The 15,651-nt window shown below is 36.5% G+C and overlaps 3 protein-coding genes across 4 annotated transcripts; 2 read left to right on the plus strand and 1 right to left on the minus strand.

Moving 5' to 3' along the window:
• Nucleotides 1-4,295: 4,295 nt before the first annotated feature.
• Nucleotides 4,296-8,162, plus strand: LOC125490432 (uncharacterized protein K02A2.6-like). Its single transcript, XM_048629619.1, has one exon. The coding sequence runs from the start codon at nt 4,296-4,298 to the stop codon at nt 8,160-8,162; it is 3,867 nt and encodes a 1,288-aa protein (XP_048485576.1).
• A 1,182-nt stretch (nt 8,163-9,344) lies between these two features.
• Nucleotides 9,345-11,788, plus strand: LOC105392228 (crossover junction endonuclease MUS81). 2 transcript variants are annotated; one of them, XM_048629422.1, is made up of 4 exons: nt 9,345-9,361; nt 9,447-10,410; nt 10,931-11,357; nt 11,444-11,788. In XM_048629422.1, exons 2-4 carry the CDS (start codon nt 9,488-9,490, stop codon nt 11,780-11,782), a joined length of 1,689 nt encoding a protein of 562 aa, XP_048485379.1. In that variant the 5' UTR covers nt 9,345-9,361; nt 9,447-9,487; the 3' UTR covers nt 11,783-11,788. The 2 variants fall into 2 exon arrangements, with proteins under 2 accessions (XP_048485379.1, XP_011562127.3); XM_011563825.3 differs by lacking the exon at nt 9,345-9,361 and having other exon boundaries at nt 9,374-10,410.
• Nucleotides 11,789-12,201: 413 nt separating this feature from the next.
• On the minus strand, nt 12,202-15,449 carry LOC105392227 (sialomucin core protein 24). Its single transcript, XM_011563824.3, has 3 exons — nt 15,271-15,449; nt 14,052-14,487; nt 12,202-13,435 (listed from the first exon to the last, which is right to left on the minus strand). The coding sequence occupies exons 1-3, from the start codon at nt 15,338-15,340 to the stop codon at nt 13,318-13,320; spliced, it is 624 nt and encodes a 207-aa protein (XP_011562126.3). The 5' UTR covers nt 15,341-15,449; the 3' UTR covers nt 12,202-13,317.
• Between the last annotated feature and the right edge of the window lie 202 nt (nt 15,450-15,651).

The following is a 15,651-nucleotide window of genomic DNA, read 5'->3' on the forward strand; positions in this document are numbered from 1 at the left end:
ACTGACAGTGATAAAAAGTCTAAGCAAAATCGCACTCTTTATTGTCAGGACTTTGTAGTTCGACTGTAACGATAATAAACACTTGCGATGAATCGGGATTTATCATCGGGTTTAAAATGATGAAAATTTGTGGGAAATACTTAGAACCACCTTTGTTATGTTTCTTCATTGAAAGGAAAGCTGAAATTTGGGAAAATATAATTTTAAGTAAATAAAATTAAGTTGGGTGTAGTGTTGACAAGAAAGTGTCAAAACAGGTTAACATTAAACGCAACTATGTACCTAAAACGTATTTATTCTGTGGGTGCTCCGTTTACATAGTCTAGCTAGCTAGTTGATGAAAATCATAAGATTTAAAAAAAATATCTCAACCTAAGTGCTTCCGCCGGTTTTAAGCTTGATAAATTATCTTATAATACTCATATGTATCACCAAAAAAATCAACAGCTCATAACTCTTTACCAGACTTATAAGATAACAGCCACAATAATACCTAATGATACTTAGGCATAAAATAAAACAAAAAGTTGAATGAAACAGGTCCTAATGAGCCGTTTTCCTTGACAGCTGTCAGTTGAGCTTTTGGGTATGCCGATAGATGGCGTGAAAACGCAGTGTACCAACTGTCAAAAATTACATAGAGAGCAAAGAGTACTAAACTCAGAATAAGAACTCACTAGTTGTGATTAAATGTCGGGTGGTAGCGCGAGCCATCCTTCCGAGGCTCAGACTGCATGTGGCTTGGGATAGTGCTAAGTATTCTGTGAATAGTTCTACCCGCGCCGTCACGTAGTGTTCTTTTCTCTATGCGCGCCGTTTGAACGGGTGCTGCGTGCGAGAACTGATTTTCTATTTTTATTTATTGTATGATCCTAAATAAGATCCCAAAGAAATACTTACAAGACAAGATGAGAATGTGTGCCGTCGCAACTTGTAATAATAACAACCGAGAGACAGTGAAATTGCACATGCCTTTAGATTTTTATGATAAATACCCAATGACAAGGGTAGTGATTGATGCAACTGAATGCCCTATTAAGAAACCTGGTCTTCCACTAGCACAACAAATAACTTTTTCTAGTTACAAAAACAGGAACACAATAAAATTCTTAATTGGAATAGCACCAAGTGGTCTTATAACATATATGTCTCCTGCATATGGGGGTTCCGCGTCTGACAGGCAAATAATAGAAAGAAGTGATATCTTGAACCAATTTCAGTATAATGACGAAATCATGGTAGATAAAGGCCTCAATGTGCAGGATATATTCATTGCATACGGTGTTAAAGTAAATATGCCTTCATTTTTTAAGAGAGGAAATCAAATACATCCTGAAACTTTAATAAAAGATAGAAAAATTGCAAGCAAAAGAGTGCATGTTGAGAGAGTAATTGGTATGTTAAAGACATTTAAAATTTTAAGACAACCATTGAATCTGACGGAAACATTACTTTCAGATGATACTTATTACTTGTATTTTTATTTGAAATGGAAAATATACATGTTGTGTGCATTATCAATAGTAAATTAATATATTTATTGCAAGTATGTGAGTTTTACATTGCCCTTAATATTATGTATACATTGTCCTTAACATAGTGCCCTGTACTGCAAGGCATTGCAAGCATGGAAGTAGAAAAAAAATAATCTTTTTTTCTACTTCCATGATTGCAAGTTTAATTCTTATATCTAAGTCATAAAGAATATTCTAAGTAAGTAATAGAAAGTTACGCACAATCGCACTGAACGCTGAAGCAACAGTGACATCGACATCATAGAGAAAATAATACTACAATTCTACCTACCTACGTCACTTTCACGGGTTCCGCTCATCTCGCATAATCTTTATTGACCAAAACTCATTTCGCATAACTCGTATGGTCTAAACTTTTTTGGCCGAACCATCACTTTGCCAAGACTTATGTGGCATAAGGCTCGTTTCGTCTAAAACTCTTTAGGCACAATCTTTAAACACCTAAGTTTCGTTTGCTCAAATTTATGTTCGTCTATACCTATGTATAATCTTGTTTCTCCTAATGTTATCTTAATAAATAATATATTAAGTATGTAGTAAATGTACAAATTGTGTTATTTTTCTCCTACATCCCGAAAATCACGATATTGTATGATCAAAAAATCGAAAGTTAACGACCAATATAATTATTACAAACCCTATGAGATCGAAACCTAAAAATAGGTGCGACGACGAGCAAAGCGAGGAGGAGCGTGTTTGGTGCACATGTTCATCAAAACCAAAGCGGAGCGCAGCGAAGCGGAGCGGAGCGTTTTCCAAACAGCGGAAACAATACAAGGCACCAGTTTGCGCTATGTAGGGAGACGCTCCGTCAAAGTTAAAGCCAAACGAATATTATTACTTTGTATAAACCTATGCCATAGCATTATTAGGCTATTCAAGATTTGGCCATACCATTATTAGGCTAAACAATGTTATGCGAAATAACTTTTTACTAAACGAGATTTATGCCATACGATTTTCGGCGTAACGAGACTTTGACCAAACGTTACTATGCAATACGAGATTAGGCAAATAAATCTTATGCCAAAAAAGGTAGAACCCACTTTCACATTTCGTTAGCCTCACAGAATAACATATTGTGATCTGAGTGTGTTCTGAGGGTTTGAAAGTTGGTACAACCCCAGACAACGCCATCTATTTCTCCAAAAAGGAACTTTTTTTTTTTTTAACAAACGCCTCATTAATGGTAAGTGATTCAAAAGTACGAATGAATGGTCACCCTAACCATAACGTCTCTCACAACAGTATAAACGTCATCCGTCATCTTGACAACTTCGGTCTTGTCGTAAAGTATTTATAAAAACTACCAATATTTTTTATGAAATTATTATTCATACAAATACCAAATATTTCATTAAAATTACATGTTTATAATTATTTATTATAAATTTGTTTTTGAAAATGATATGATATACAGCAGTCTATGAGTTAATTTAATTTTTTTTTGCATAGCTCTCTTCGTATAAAATCTACTAAAGTTTACACAACTAAATCCTGGCAATTGTTAGAAAGAGAGGAAGGGCTCTGTGGTAACCCTCTCTATCGGCTCGCGGCCTCTTTCACTTCAAATATAAATCTTAAGATGAATTCGTTAGGTCTATTTTTGTTTGCATCATTTTGGTGAGTGCGCATTCCTGTTGTATTATTACTTCCATGGTGAGGACATTGAGTGAGGAGGAAAACAGTGGACACACACAGACCCTTAGGACCAAAGAGTAGGTAAGTGTAGTACATAGACTTAGTATATACTAGCGTATAGACGAACAAAGCGAGCGAGGGAGAAGAAAATCCCTTACGGAAATTTGGCAAGATAGAAAAGGATAGCGAATACAATGAAACTGTGACTGGTTTTGAATGACAGAGCGTCACAATTCAGCACGCGGAAAATCAACACCTTAGTATTTTGGATTTTTTGCGTACATCGTGGTTTATTTTCAGTAAATCTAATTGTATTCAACAATGGTAACATCTTCTGCGAGTGATTGTGGCGTTAATCATAGAAATAATCCTGAAAATCGCACATTTCACAGGTAAATACCAAAATCGTCATCACTGCTATGACGCGTATATTTTTGGTTAAAACTTGTCTTTTATCCTATATTAAATATGAAATAATGCCAATGCTGTTGTTTACTTTCATATTTTGTGTATGTGGAAGTCCATTTGTTAATAATTTACAAGATTTTAGTGGATATATTTTTCATCAATTTATTTTACATGTACGCTAGGGATTGACTCAAATTAATCGATATCATTATCGATATTTTATCTTGAATGTTAGCTATAAAATAAGTACCTAATGCACATCTTTTAACAAATACATAAACTAATTATTTTCTATAATTTGTCCAACAGATTTGTAGTGTATATAAGCTATAGTATATATATATATAAGCTATGTATGTAAAGTGTCATGACAGCTGATAGTGTCATGTATCAGCTGGCATGACCAAATAACATCTATAAGTAGTGTAACTATCGGTCAGTGTGCACGTGGCGGCAAACCAACCTTTCCCTATAAAAGGCCAGCGCAGAGGCGACCGGCTCTCAGTCGTTCGGTAGCCGCCACGGAGGCAACACCTCCCGACGTACCTATGTAAGAGTATGCCTAAGTACTGAAACTGTACATACCTGTAAACTGTACTTATATGATTGAAGAGTAAATAAACATATACATTATATACAAGGAGTATCAATTCTACATTGGCGACGAGGGTAAATATATAAACTACATTGGTACTACACACCAGATTCAAGATGTCAAATCTACCACCATTGGACAACTTTGATTGTGATGGTGATCCCTCTGGCGTAGGCCTAAAATGGGAGAAATGGAAGCGTGGGTTAAATATCTATTTGGAGGCAGCCAATATCGATAAACCAGAGAAGAAACGAGCTACGCTACTACACATGGGTGGTCTCTCTTTACAAGAGATATATTACAACGTACCTGGCGCCCATGTAGAGAGCAACGAAGACCCAAACACCGATATCTACCAGATTGCCGTAAGCAAACTAGATGAATATTTCGCCCCCAAACAAAGTAGGGTCTACGAAAGGCATGTTTTCAGACTGATGAAACAAGAAGGAGGTGAAAAGTTCGAGAAATTTCTCATCAGATTGCGCAAGCAAGCCGACCGATGCAAGTTTGCTAACAAGGATGAAAGCCTTATCGACCAAATTACCGAAAAATGTGCGTCGGTTGAGTTGAGAAAGAAAATACTGCAAGTCGGTGATAGTGTCACACTTGATTCCATTATCCATGACGCCAACACTCTTGAAAGCGTCTCTCGTCAACTGGATGAATTTGGCAACAAGAATTCTGAGGTAACAATTAACAAAATCCATGCAAGGAAAAGTACCTTCAACCATTCTGCTTCTGGGAGGAGCAATGACAAAAGGAGATGCATTCGATGTGGCAACGATCACCTTGGAAAGTCATGTCCAGCCATAGGAGTGAAATGTAATAAATGCGGAAAAAAGGGCCACTACGCGAAGTGTTGCTTGTCAGGAAAACCTTTCAAGCGCAGTAACCCAGATTCTCACAAATTGAACGTGCCTGCAAAAAAATCCCGTCATTCGGAAACAAATAACGAAGAGATTGATTATGTGTTCCATTTGGGTGACGACACAAACATTAAATGCATTCTAGGGGGAATAGAAGCAAACCTATTGATCGATTCGGGAAGTAAGTGCAATCTCATTACGGACAAAACCTGGAATCAACTGAAAAGCCAGAAAATCAACGTGCACGACCAAGTGAAGTCACCAGACAAGGTATTTCTGGCATACGGCAGTAACCAACCACTGGTCGTCCTTGGGTCATTCAAAACAACGATCAGGATTTATGATAAAAATGAAGTAGCTACATTCTTCGTGATCAAAGATGGCACCAAAGATCTTCTTGGAAAAGTCACAGCAATGGCACTTGGAGTATTGCATATTGGATTAAAAGTGCAGGATGTGCTACACACAGCTGAAACAGCTATACCGTTTCCAAAATTTAAAAACGTGCTCATTGAGATTCCAATCGATACGACTGTCAAGCCAGTTGTCCAACCTTACAGGAGGGTTCCTATACCCTTAGAACAAAAGATAAATGACAAATTAAACCATCTCGTACAAGCAGAGATCATAGAAAAGGTTGAAGAACCATCCAAGTGGGTTTCACCTATGGTACCGGTTCTCAAAGAGAACGGCGAAGTTCGAATCTGCATCGACATGCGACGCGCAAATACTGCAATCGATCGAGAAAACCATCCTTTACCAACAATGGATCAGCTACTGCCAAATTTCAGGAAAGCGAAACTCTTTTCTCGACTTGATATAAAGGATGCTTTTCATCAACTTGAGATACATCCAGATTCGCGTTATATTACGACATTCATTACCAGTAAAGGACTGTTCAGATACAAACGGCTCATGTTCGGAATTTCTTGTGCACCAGAGATATTCCAAAAGACTTTAGAACGGATACTAGCTGGGTGTGAAGGAACAGTAAACTTCATAGATGATATTGTTATTTTCGGATCTGATGACATAGAACACGATAAAAGACTTCAACAGACTCTGAAAGTCCTGGACGACAACGGTGTCTTACTAAACCAGAAGAAATGTCTCTACAAGATAAAGTCAATTCAATTCCTTGGACACACGCTCTCTCCAAATGGTGTGAAACCTTTGGCCAAATACGTGACGTCAATACAAGAATTCAGGGCACCTTCTACCTTAGAAGAGTTACAGAGCTTCTTGGGACTTGTTAACTTTGTGGGAAAGTGGATAGCAAATTTAGCAACATTTACAGAACCCCTAAGGAAACTTCTGCGGCTAAAACTAGGTAAAAATGCCAATATTACCAATATATGGACCGAGGAACAGAACAAGGCTTTTAACGAACTGAAGTCGTGCCTGAGCAATATAAAGACCTTGGGATACTATGACCCAGCCGATAAAACCCAAGTAATTGCCGATGCAAGTCCAGTGGGTCTCGGAGCAGTCCTCATTCAAACTGACTCTAGTGGAAGCAGAATCGTAGCCTACGGAAATAAAAGTTTGAGTGATTGTGAGAAACGATATTGTCAGACTGAGAAAGAAGCATTAGCATTGGTGTGGGCAGTTGAACATTTCAACATATATTTGTATGGCAAGGAGTTTGAGCTAGTAAGCGATCACAAACCTCTAGAAGTCATATTTGGCAAACACTCCAAACCGTGTGCTCGCATCGAAAGATGGGTTTTGCGACTTCAGTCGTATAAATATAAAATAATATACAAACCAGGGAAAAGTAACATTGCAGATCCTTTATCCAGGTTATGTGTCGGTAACAAGGAAGAAAAGTTCGACATTACTAATCATGTAAATCAGATTGTCGAATATGCAAGACCTGTAGCAGTACCACTTAAGGATATCGAGAGATTCTCTGAGAATGATGACGAGATAACAAAAGTGAAACAAGGTTTATATCAACAAAGTTGGGATCCTTCTGTAAGCAGTTTCAAAATATTTGAAACCGAACTTTGTTTCCAAGATAATGTATTATTGAGAGGTAATAAGATCGTTATCCCAACAAAACTCCGTCAGCGAGTATTGGAAGCTGCGCATGAAGGACATCCGGGTATTGTGGCCATGAAAAATCGATTACGCACGAAAGTTTGGTGGCCTAAAATGGATAAAGAAGCTGAACAATTAGTAAAGCATTGCAAAGGGTGTACTTTAGTATCAGCTCCCAATCCACCAAATCCAATGAAGAGACGAGAACTACCTGTAGAACCATGGGTCGACATAGCCATGGACTTAATGGGCCCCTTACCATCCGGAGAATATATTTTTGTGGTGATTGATTACTACAGTCGCTACAAGGAGGTCAAAACTTCAAGGAACATCACTTCAGCTGAAATAATCAAAATGCTAAAAGAGATGTTTTCTAGGTTAGGGTTTCCTAGAAGCATTACCGCAGATAACGGAAAGCAATTCACTAGTGAAGAATTTAAGACTTACCTTCAGGAATGTGGTATCACCCTTTACAGCACCATACCATACTGGCCCCAGCAAAATGGAGAAGTGGAGCGACAAAACCGGAGCATTTTGAAAAGAATCAAAATAAGCCAACTTGAGCGGAGAAATTGGAAGGAAGAACTTTTTAACTACTTAATGATGTACAACAGTACACCTAACACAACAACGGGTAAGACACCATCTGAACTCTTTTACAGAAGACAATTTAGAGACAAAATACCTTGCGTGGCTGACATAGCGAACAAGCAAAGTATAGACGACTCGGAAGTTAGAGATAAGGATAAAAAGCAAAAAGAACTTGGCAGAATCTACAGTGACCATAAAAGGAAAGCGACAGAACACACATTGGCGGAAGGTGATAAGGTGTATGTCAAAACCCTGGTAAAAGAAAACAAACTAACACCTAATTTTTCCCCAGCTTCTCACACTGTAACTAGGGCAAAGAGTAATACCGGTGATGTTGAAATACGTAATGACTTAACAGGTCAGCAATACCGAAGGAATGTAGTACATTTGAAAAAGGTAGAGGGACAGTGGAAGAGTGTGAATAGAGATGAAAACGATACCATTAATGAAGAAGTAGATGAAGAAAAAGCAATGAATAAATAAACAAAATGTATAGTTAGAATTGTTGATTATGATAATAAGATAAATAAGCATGTATATTGTAATAGAAGGAAAACATAAACTGTAAATTATATTTTGATAGTATAAGAAAACTATTGATTAAAGTTGATTCAAAATATATTAAAAATATCAAAACTAATAAATATAATATTAAGCGATATAATTATGAGATAATAAGTAATTTATCAGCTATGTATTTTTAAGTGAAAAAGGAAGAGATGTAGTGTATATAAGCTATAGTATATATATATATAAGCTATGTATGTAAAGTGTCATGACAGCTGATAGTGTCATGTATCAGCTGGCATGACCAAATAACATCTATAAGTAGTGTAACTATCGGTCAGTGTGCACGTGGCGGCAAACCAACCTTTCCCTATAAAAGGCCAGCGCAGAGGCGACCGGCTCTCAGTCGTTCGGTAGCCGCCACGGAGGCAACACCTCCCGACGTACCTATGTAAGAGTATGCCTAAGTACTGAAACTGTACATACCTGTAAACTGTACTTATATGATTGAAGAGTAAATAAACATATACATTATATACAAGGAGTATCAATTCTACAAGATTCCTTCTATAGATATTATAATAAGCCGAAAGTGGTTGAAATAAGTTGGACGCGTTGGTTGGAATCCAAAGAAGAACTCTACCATTTGCAGCAATTCGACTTAAGAATGAATGTAAACTTCATAATTTAGGAAACGAAACTGTAATGAACCAGTTAAATAAATAAATATGTGGGAACATCTCAGACACGGCCATCCGAGGCAGAGCCTGTGATATGGGTCAGACAGCTGATATATCTAAGATTGTTCTGTTTAAAAGTCAATAAAATAAAGAGCGATGAAAAAAGTGTTTTTATTTTTATTTATGCATTTTTTACACTATGTCAAAATTATAATGTGGATAACAACAGTCTATGGAACAACTCTCCAAGGGTCGAACATCGAACTTCAATAACTTATCGATGGTCCTCCAAAGTAAAGAAAGGTACATCACTAGCTAATGCACACACTGAAAAATCAAAATTGGTCACGTTTTATCGAGCTGTCAGTTCGTCTATACGCTAGTATATACTAAGTCTATGGTGTAGTATTATTTTCTCTATGACTTGAGCGTTGCCGTTGTCGTTGGACTCGTTGGCGGGAGCGGGAGCGTTTGACGTTTGACATTTTATAGTAGGTAATGTAGGTAATGTAATGTGTTGTGTTTTCGTATTTTGTTTGTTTACTTTTTGCGAGTTAAATAATTATAATTTTTAATTTAGATCGATGATGGTGATGATTAGTTGTCGCTACATTAATAAATATGTCTGAAGGTACCAATACTAAGAGGATAACATTTAAACAAACCAAACCGAATCCTCTATTTCAAAGTTGGCTCCAAGAACTATACGATGAATCTGTAGAAAAGAACAGCAAACTCAAAGACATGCTGAAACAGGCGCTCGAGTCTCTTTCCAGGTATCCTTTACCTCTGCAGTCAGGTTCTGATTGCGCAATTCTGCAGGGATTCGGGAAGAAACTGTGTCTTTTTTTGGATAAGAAGTTGGAAGTGTATAATGACAACCAAGCCATTGATTCAAATGGCCCAGCCATAGTACCCCCGAGCCTGTCTCAACAGTTAAACAGTTCCAGTGAAGCAGAGCTACCCATTATAGTTCCAGAAAGTAATAATAATCAAGTGGTAGATAAAACAAACTCTGTAAAACATAAACAGAAATCTCCAAAAAGGCCAAAAGCATATAAACCCTCCCATAGATCTGGTGGATATGCATTGCTTGTAGCTTTATTCTACCAATACCAGGAAAACCAGAGTTCTCCATCCCTGAAGAGAGAAGAGCTTATACTTAAAGCTCAGCCTTTTAGTGAAGAGTCTTTTACTAGACCAAAGCCCGAGTCATACTATACAGCTTGGTCCAATATGACTCGTTTGATTAGCAAAGGCCTAGTTAACAAAATAGGCAGTAGAAAAGCTGAGTTTTCTCTTACTACTGAAGGAATTTTGTTAGCTCAGGAACTTTTAGAGGATAGTAAGAATATACCATCTGTTAATGACATAATTTTCAAAGATGCTCTTCCAAGTACCAGTACAGCAAGTAGTTCTTCTGAAATGGTGGTGGATACACCACAGCTGAGTCAAGTATCTGAAGCTTCTAGTCAAAGCCTGGTTGAACTGGAGGCTGGCACTTTTGATGTAATTCTGCTTATTGATAAGATGGAAACCAGTGGGTATGTAGTATTTATAATTAGGTACCTTAAATTCTATAATTTATTATCATTATTAAATACTTTATTGCACAATAATAAATATGTACATAGGCGAACTTAATGCTAACAGCATTCTCTTCTAGCTAACCTTTGGTGTTGTGGAGAAAGTTATAGGTAGTGCGAAAGACTGAGAGGAAATATAGTTTGTTAAAATACCTATAAACACTAGAATGTACTTAACTAAAATAATATAGTGACATTGCAATGTCTTTCTTTTTTTTTTTCTCTTTTTTTTGCACACCTTTAACATAATTTCTCCTGTACTTCCTGTGGGTTGACTGGTAGAAAATGCTTTTAGCATTAAGTCCACCCTTTGTACACTTATTTATATATTTGTGCAATAAAGGATTAAATAAATAAATAAATATATTATATATATAATAATATCATTGTCACACTTACATACTACTTACAACAAAACATGTGTATTATTTATTTTAATTTTTCAAGTTGAATTCTATTTAAATTATTAACTTTTCAGACTTTCAAATAAAAACGACCCAACAGTGGCACAGTTCAAGAAGTTTCCAGATTTGAAACACGAGTACAGACATCTTAAAGTTGGAGATTTCACCTGGGTAGCTAGAAGCAAAGCGAACAAGGATATAGAACTGGTCCTACCATTTATTGTTGAAAGAAAAAGAATGGATGATCTCGGCGCCAGTATTAAAGATGGAAGGTTCCATGAGCAGAAATTCAGGTTAAGAAAGTGTGGCCTCAAGAATGTTATTTATTTAGTTGAACATTACGGGGGCAACAAGCACGTGGGCCTGCCTCTCCCCTCTTTGATGCAGGCACTAGCCAATACAAGGGTGCATGATGGTTTTAAAGTTCATGTCACTGATTCCTTGACAAATTCTGCAAGATTCTTGGCAATGATGACTAAAAGACTGACTATAGAGTATAAGGTAGGGGGTAAAAAAAATAAACCACTTTATTTACACTTTTCATTTTAGTTATCTTTTTAACTAAACTAACCACTTGTCTTTTCCAGGATCAAGATCTAATTGGAGCTGCAAGTGAGACTAATGAAAATTTTCTAATGACATTCAACCATTTTAACAAAACATCTGCTAAGAGTAAAACCCTGACCATCACCGATACATTTATCAAGATACTACTCCAGCTCAAAGGGATGTCAGTGGAGAAGGCCTTAGCTATCACTAAAACTTATAGTACTCCTAAAGAACTGATGGAAACATATAAGTGTTGTGATAAAAAAGAAGGGGAAATGTTACTTACCAATCTAAAACATGGTGATTTGAATAGGAATGTAGGTCCTACAGTTAGCAAAGCAATTTATCAGTTACTCACAATAAAAGATCTACAGTAATATATGCACTAGTGTTTTTATGTTTGTTTATTTATGTTATACGAGTAAATAGGAGATATGGATCGTTTGGTTGTAAGAAATGAAGAAAGTATCCATCAATATAGGATAGTAGAAGTTTACAACAAAAACTTGATTACTTTTGTGTTGTGGTAGACAATTTGCTTCAACCTCCACAGGCCCTGGGTTCGATCCCCAAGAGAAACCATACATTTTTACCCTAAGAGAAACCTAGTTTGGGTTGGACATAGAAGGCTGATGTTCAAATAGGGAAATGATACAGTCAGTTATATTGTCTCATTGGTTTATGAAGCATGGTATGCTGTGTAGGACATAATCATGACACATCTACAAAGCTGTCGCTCTAACAACCATAGGTATAATTGGGGAACTTAAATATAGTTTAAAATTAAATATTGTTATTTGGTATACACCTTTATTAATATTATTAAACATAAATTCGCCAGTGACATGGTGATGAAAAGTAGCGATTATTATGTGAGAATACATTGAAAACCTACATCTGTTTCATTATAATTTGAATGATACTTTTTAGAATCCGGTTTAAGAGCACTTCAGGATGGAATCGAAACATCTTCGAATTGATCTAAAGAGCATGCAAAATCACTATGAAAAAGTATAAAGGGCCCCATGCAACCAAGACATTGCCATATGACCCACGTAAAGCAATTATGTATTAGAGATAAGTTCTTAATTGCATGGAACCAGCATTAATATTAGACCCTTATTTCATCATCACATTGTGTTGACTTAAAAAAACACTTATTACATACTTAAAATTACACAGTATCTTTGAGATTTCAGGTAAGCTTTTATAATATTGCAGATTCTTGTTTAAGTCAGAAAATAAAACATATTATCTTGATGCTTTTGGGCATGGCACTATTCAAGTAAGAGTGATTCTTATGCTAAATTGCACACAAATATGTAGGTATATTCAACATCACGTATAGATATAACTTTTAAAATATCTTCAAATTCGAGTAATAATTTCTAATATAATACTAATTTAAATTTGTTTTAATAGGATCACACATGTTTTTTTCAAAATCTCGTAGTTAGTTGCCTTTTGGTCTGAAAAAGCAGACTAAATAATTATTATAAATGTGAATATAAATGCCAAGTGGTCCTCAGGTCAGGACAGGTCAGCGGCCTCTAGGCGGCGACATTCTGACAAGTCTGCCACTGACCACACGTAGTGGAAGGAATAATTAAACAAAATAAATCTAAACAAAAATTTACAAATTTCTCTAATCTAATAATCTAAACAAAAGTGGCAACATGTACACATAAAAATATCATTCTAATCAAAATAAATTCGAAAAATAATTACACCTATGCATGTGACCAGCCACCAAAATAAACGGAAATTGAAAAATTAACTGAATTTCTTAGGGGACTATGCAAGTGCACTTAAATTAACAGAAACGTAAAAAAATATGCAAAATAAACTTACAAGTGCACTTAGGGATAGATACAAAGTGATACTAAAGTAACAACATACTATAGTGGAGGGCTTAAAGGGTATGGTAGTTCCTTTCAGTTTGGGTCCTGTAGTATTTCAAGCCAATGAACCCAATAGCTAGCAGACCCAGGGTCATGATGATGCCACCAACGAAGCTTGCTCCATCAAACCTAAAATGAATAAAAACAAAAATGTATAACTTCATGAAAATCAATAGCCAGTATTGTATAATGACTAGATTTTATACAATGACTGAGTTAATTTATTCTTTTGCTAAGTAAGAATGAATTATGCATAACTTCTGATATAAGACATCATAGGTACTGATTGCAAAAGAATATGATAATCTGCACAAGAATTCTTATTTCTATGAACTTAGTTTGTGTGGTATTGGAGTGACCACAAACAAGTTTAAATACTAGGTATAAAATAAACTTATAGTAAATTCAAATATCATATCAGTATTTGATATGCAGATATAACATGCATGAATACTCAGAAGTACAGTAAGCAAGTTTTAGTATGTATTAACTTATCAAGGAAAACTGTATGGAATGTAAAACTTGTTTGTGAAACCTTAGGAAGGGTTGAGTTGCTCAACATGCTACAAGTCTTTATTCAAGGCATAAATTATTCATATTAACTCTTAGATACCCAGATCAAAATAAGATTTTGTAATTTATGTTATGTATTGCAGGGGACCTTTTCCTTGGGTATTTTAAATCGTAGATCATTACAAATATACTGTTGTATAGCCATAGTTCATGTTAAAAAAAATATTCTTACCCGCGGGATGATTTCACAAGATGTGTTGTGTCATCAGTTTTGGGTGCTTCAGTTGTCTTTGCTGGGGTAGGAGTGTTCTTATCAGTGGGCGCTTTAGGGGCAGGCTGCTCAGTAGGCTTGACGGTTGTCGGCTGAACCGTAGGAGCTGGCTTGGTTTCATTCTTGGTATCCTTTGAAGGGACTGGTTTAGCTTCTTCATGCTTTTTGTCATCAGCTTTGTTCTCTGGTACGGTAGAGTTGGTGGGCTTGGTCTCGTTGGTGTGGTTGGTGGTTGCAGCTGGTGTGACGGCTGTGGCGTTGGTAGCTTGTGGTGTGGTGGGTGCAGTTGCGTTGGCTGTGTGGACCGGAGCTTCAGGCACTTTGCCGGTTTCCGGAGCCTTTGCCTCAGTGTGTGGTGCGGCTGCCTTAGCACCTGCTTCTAATACTGGAGGTTTTACTGAAATGATAAAATTAAGAATACATTATTATTGGAATACAAGAACTTAATGAAAATAACTTAAGGTGGTTACTTTACAGGCAAAATAGTCTCATGAAAATTAGTAAGTACGGTGGCCTGCGCCTAAAAGTATACAGGCGGAGTTTTTAAAATAGCGATTTCAAGCTCACATGCTGCTCAAGCACATCCACATAAACACCACTGCTACACACATCACACACAACACGTCCCCGGATTTATAACAGATGTAGCTGGTCCCTTCATCATCAGGGATCGCTATTTTTAAAACTCCGCCTGTATACTTTTAGGCGCAGGCCACCGTACGTGAAAATATGTTGAATCAATGTTATCTGTTGTAATTACAATAAGAATGCAATTAACATACCTAAATGTTAACATATTAATTTCTGATGCAAGATGTAATTTGATAAAAAATTAGGCTAACGACTAGGAATGAGGTATAATTAGTAAATAAAGGGCGAACTTTATGTAATCCTGTGTTGCTGGCTCAAATCTAATATGTAAAATTGTATACGTAATCTATAACAGCTAATTGTTTATGCAGCTCGAAGACATAACGTTACCCATTAATAACTTTATAGGTTTCATTAAATAGGAAATGTACCTGTAGAGACTGAGAAATGTGACGCTGACAAGTTGTAGAACCAGTTTCACCACCAATTTATTATAATTCCTGCCTATTTGTTGGTCATAGAATCGTGAGAAAAAACCAATAGAACGCATATTGATGGCCGCCAGATTGCAGCACACGTAATTACTCACCCTGGTCATCGGTAGGAGCACTGAGGCACATGGACAGCGATAACACACAAATGAAAATTACTTTGTTCATCTTGAAAATGGCTATTTTGACTAAATAAACGAATTATTTCTCAAAAATAATACACTCCACTTTGTCGTTTCCCTTCTCCGTCACAAAATTGAATGAATGAAACTGACGGAATGAATGAACGATCGCTGTGTCCACAGATTACATAGCCGGATATAGCCGACGTTACACGGATCAAGTGTGTGATACTGTGTCGGACGGAACTGTGGCTTCACTACCTAGTCCTTGCTTCACTGTGTGTGAATGAGTCCTAAAAGTTTACGTTTTCTTCTGTCTGTACAAATTTATCGGTTCCGGGGAGAGCTCACGTAAAT

Source organism: Plutella xylostella, chromosome 23 (assembly GCF_932276165.1).
Source record: "Plutella xylostella chromosome 23, ilPluXylo3.1, whole genome shotgun sequence".
Taxonomy (NCBI): Eukaryota; Metazoa; Arthropoda; class Insecta; order Lepidoptera; family Plutellidae; genus Plutella; species Plutella xylostella.

Coding starts and splice junctions, on each gene's coding strand:
- LOC125490432 (XM_048629619.1), top strand. CDS start 4,296: ATGTCAAATCTACCACCATTGGACAACTTTGATTGTGATGGTGATCCC.
- LOC105392228 (XM_048629422.1), top strand. CDS start 9,488: ATGTCTGAAGGTACCAATACTAAGAGGATAACATTTAAACAAACCAAA. Junction 10,411..10,930: donor GATAAGATGGAAACCAGTGG/GTATGTAGTATT, acceptor TTAACTTTTCAG/ACTTTCAAATAAAAACGACC. Junction 11,358..11,443: donor GACTGACTATAGAGTATAAG/GTAGGGGGTAAA, acceptor TGTCTTTTCCAG/GATCAAGATCTAATTGGAGC.
- LOC105392227 (XM_011563824.3), bottom strand. CDS start 15,340: ATGAACAAAGTAATTTTCATTTGTGTGTTATCGCTGTCCATGTGCCTC. Junction 14,488..15,270: donor TGCTCCTACCGATGACCAGG/GTGAGTAATTAC, acceptor TTATCATTTCAG/TAAAACCTCCAGTATTAGAA. Junction 13,436..14,051: donor CTTGTGAAATCATCCCGCGG/GTAAGAATATTT, acceptor TATTCATTTTAG/GTTTGATGGAGCAAGCTTCG.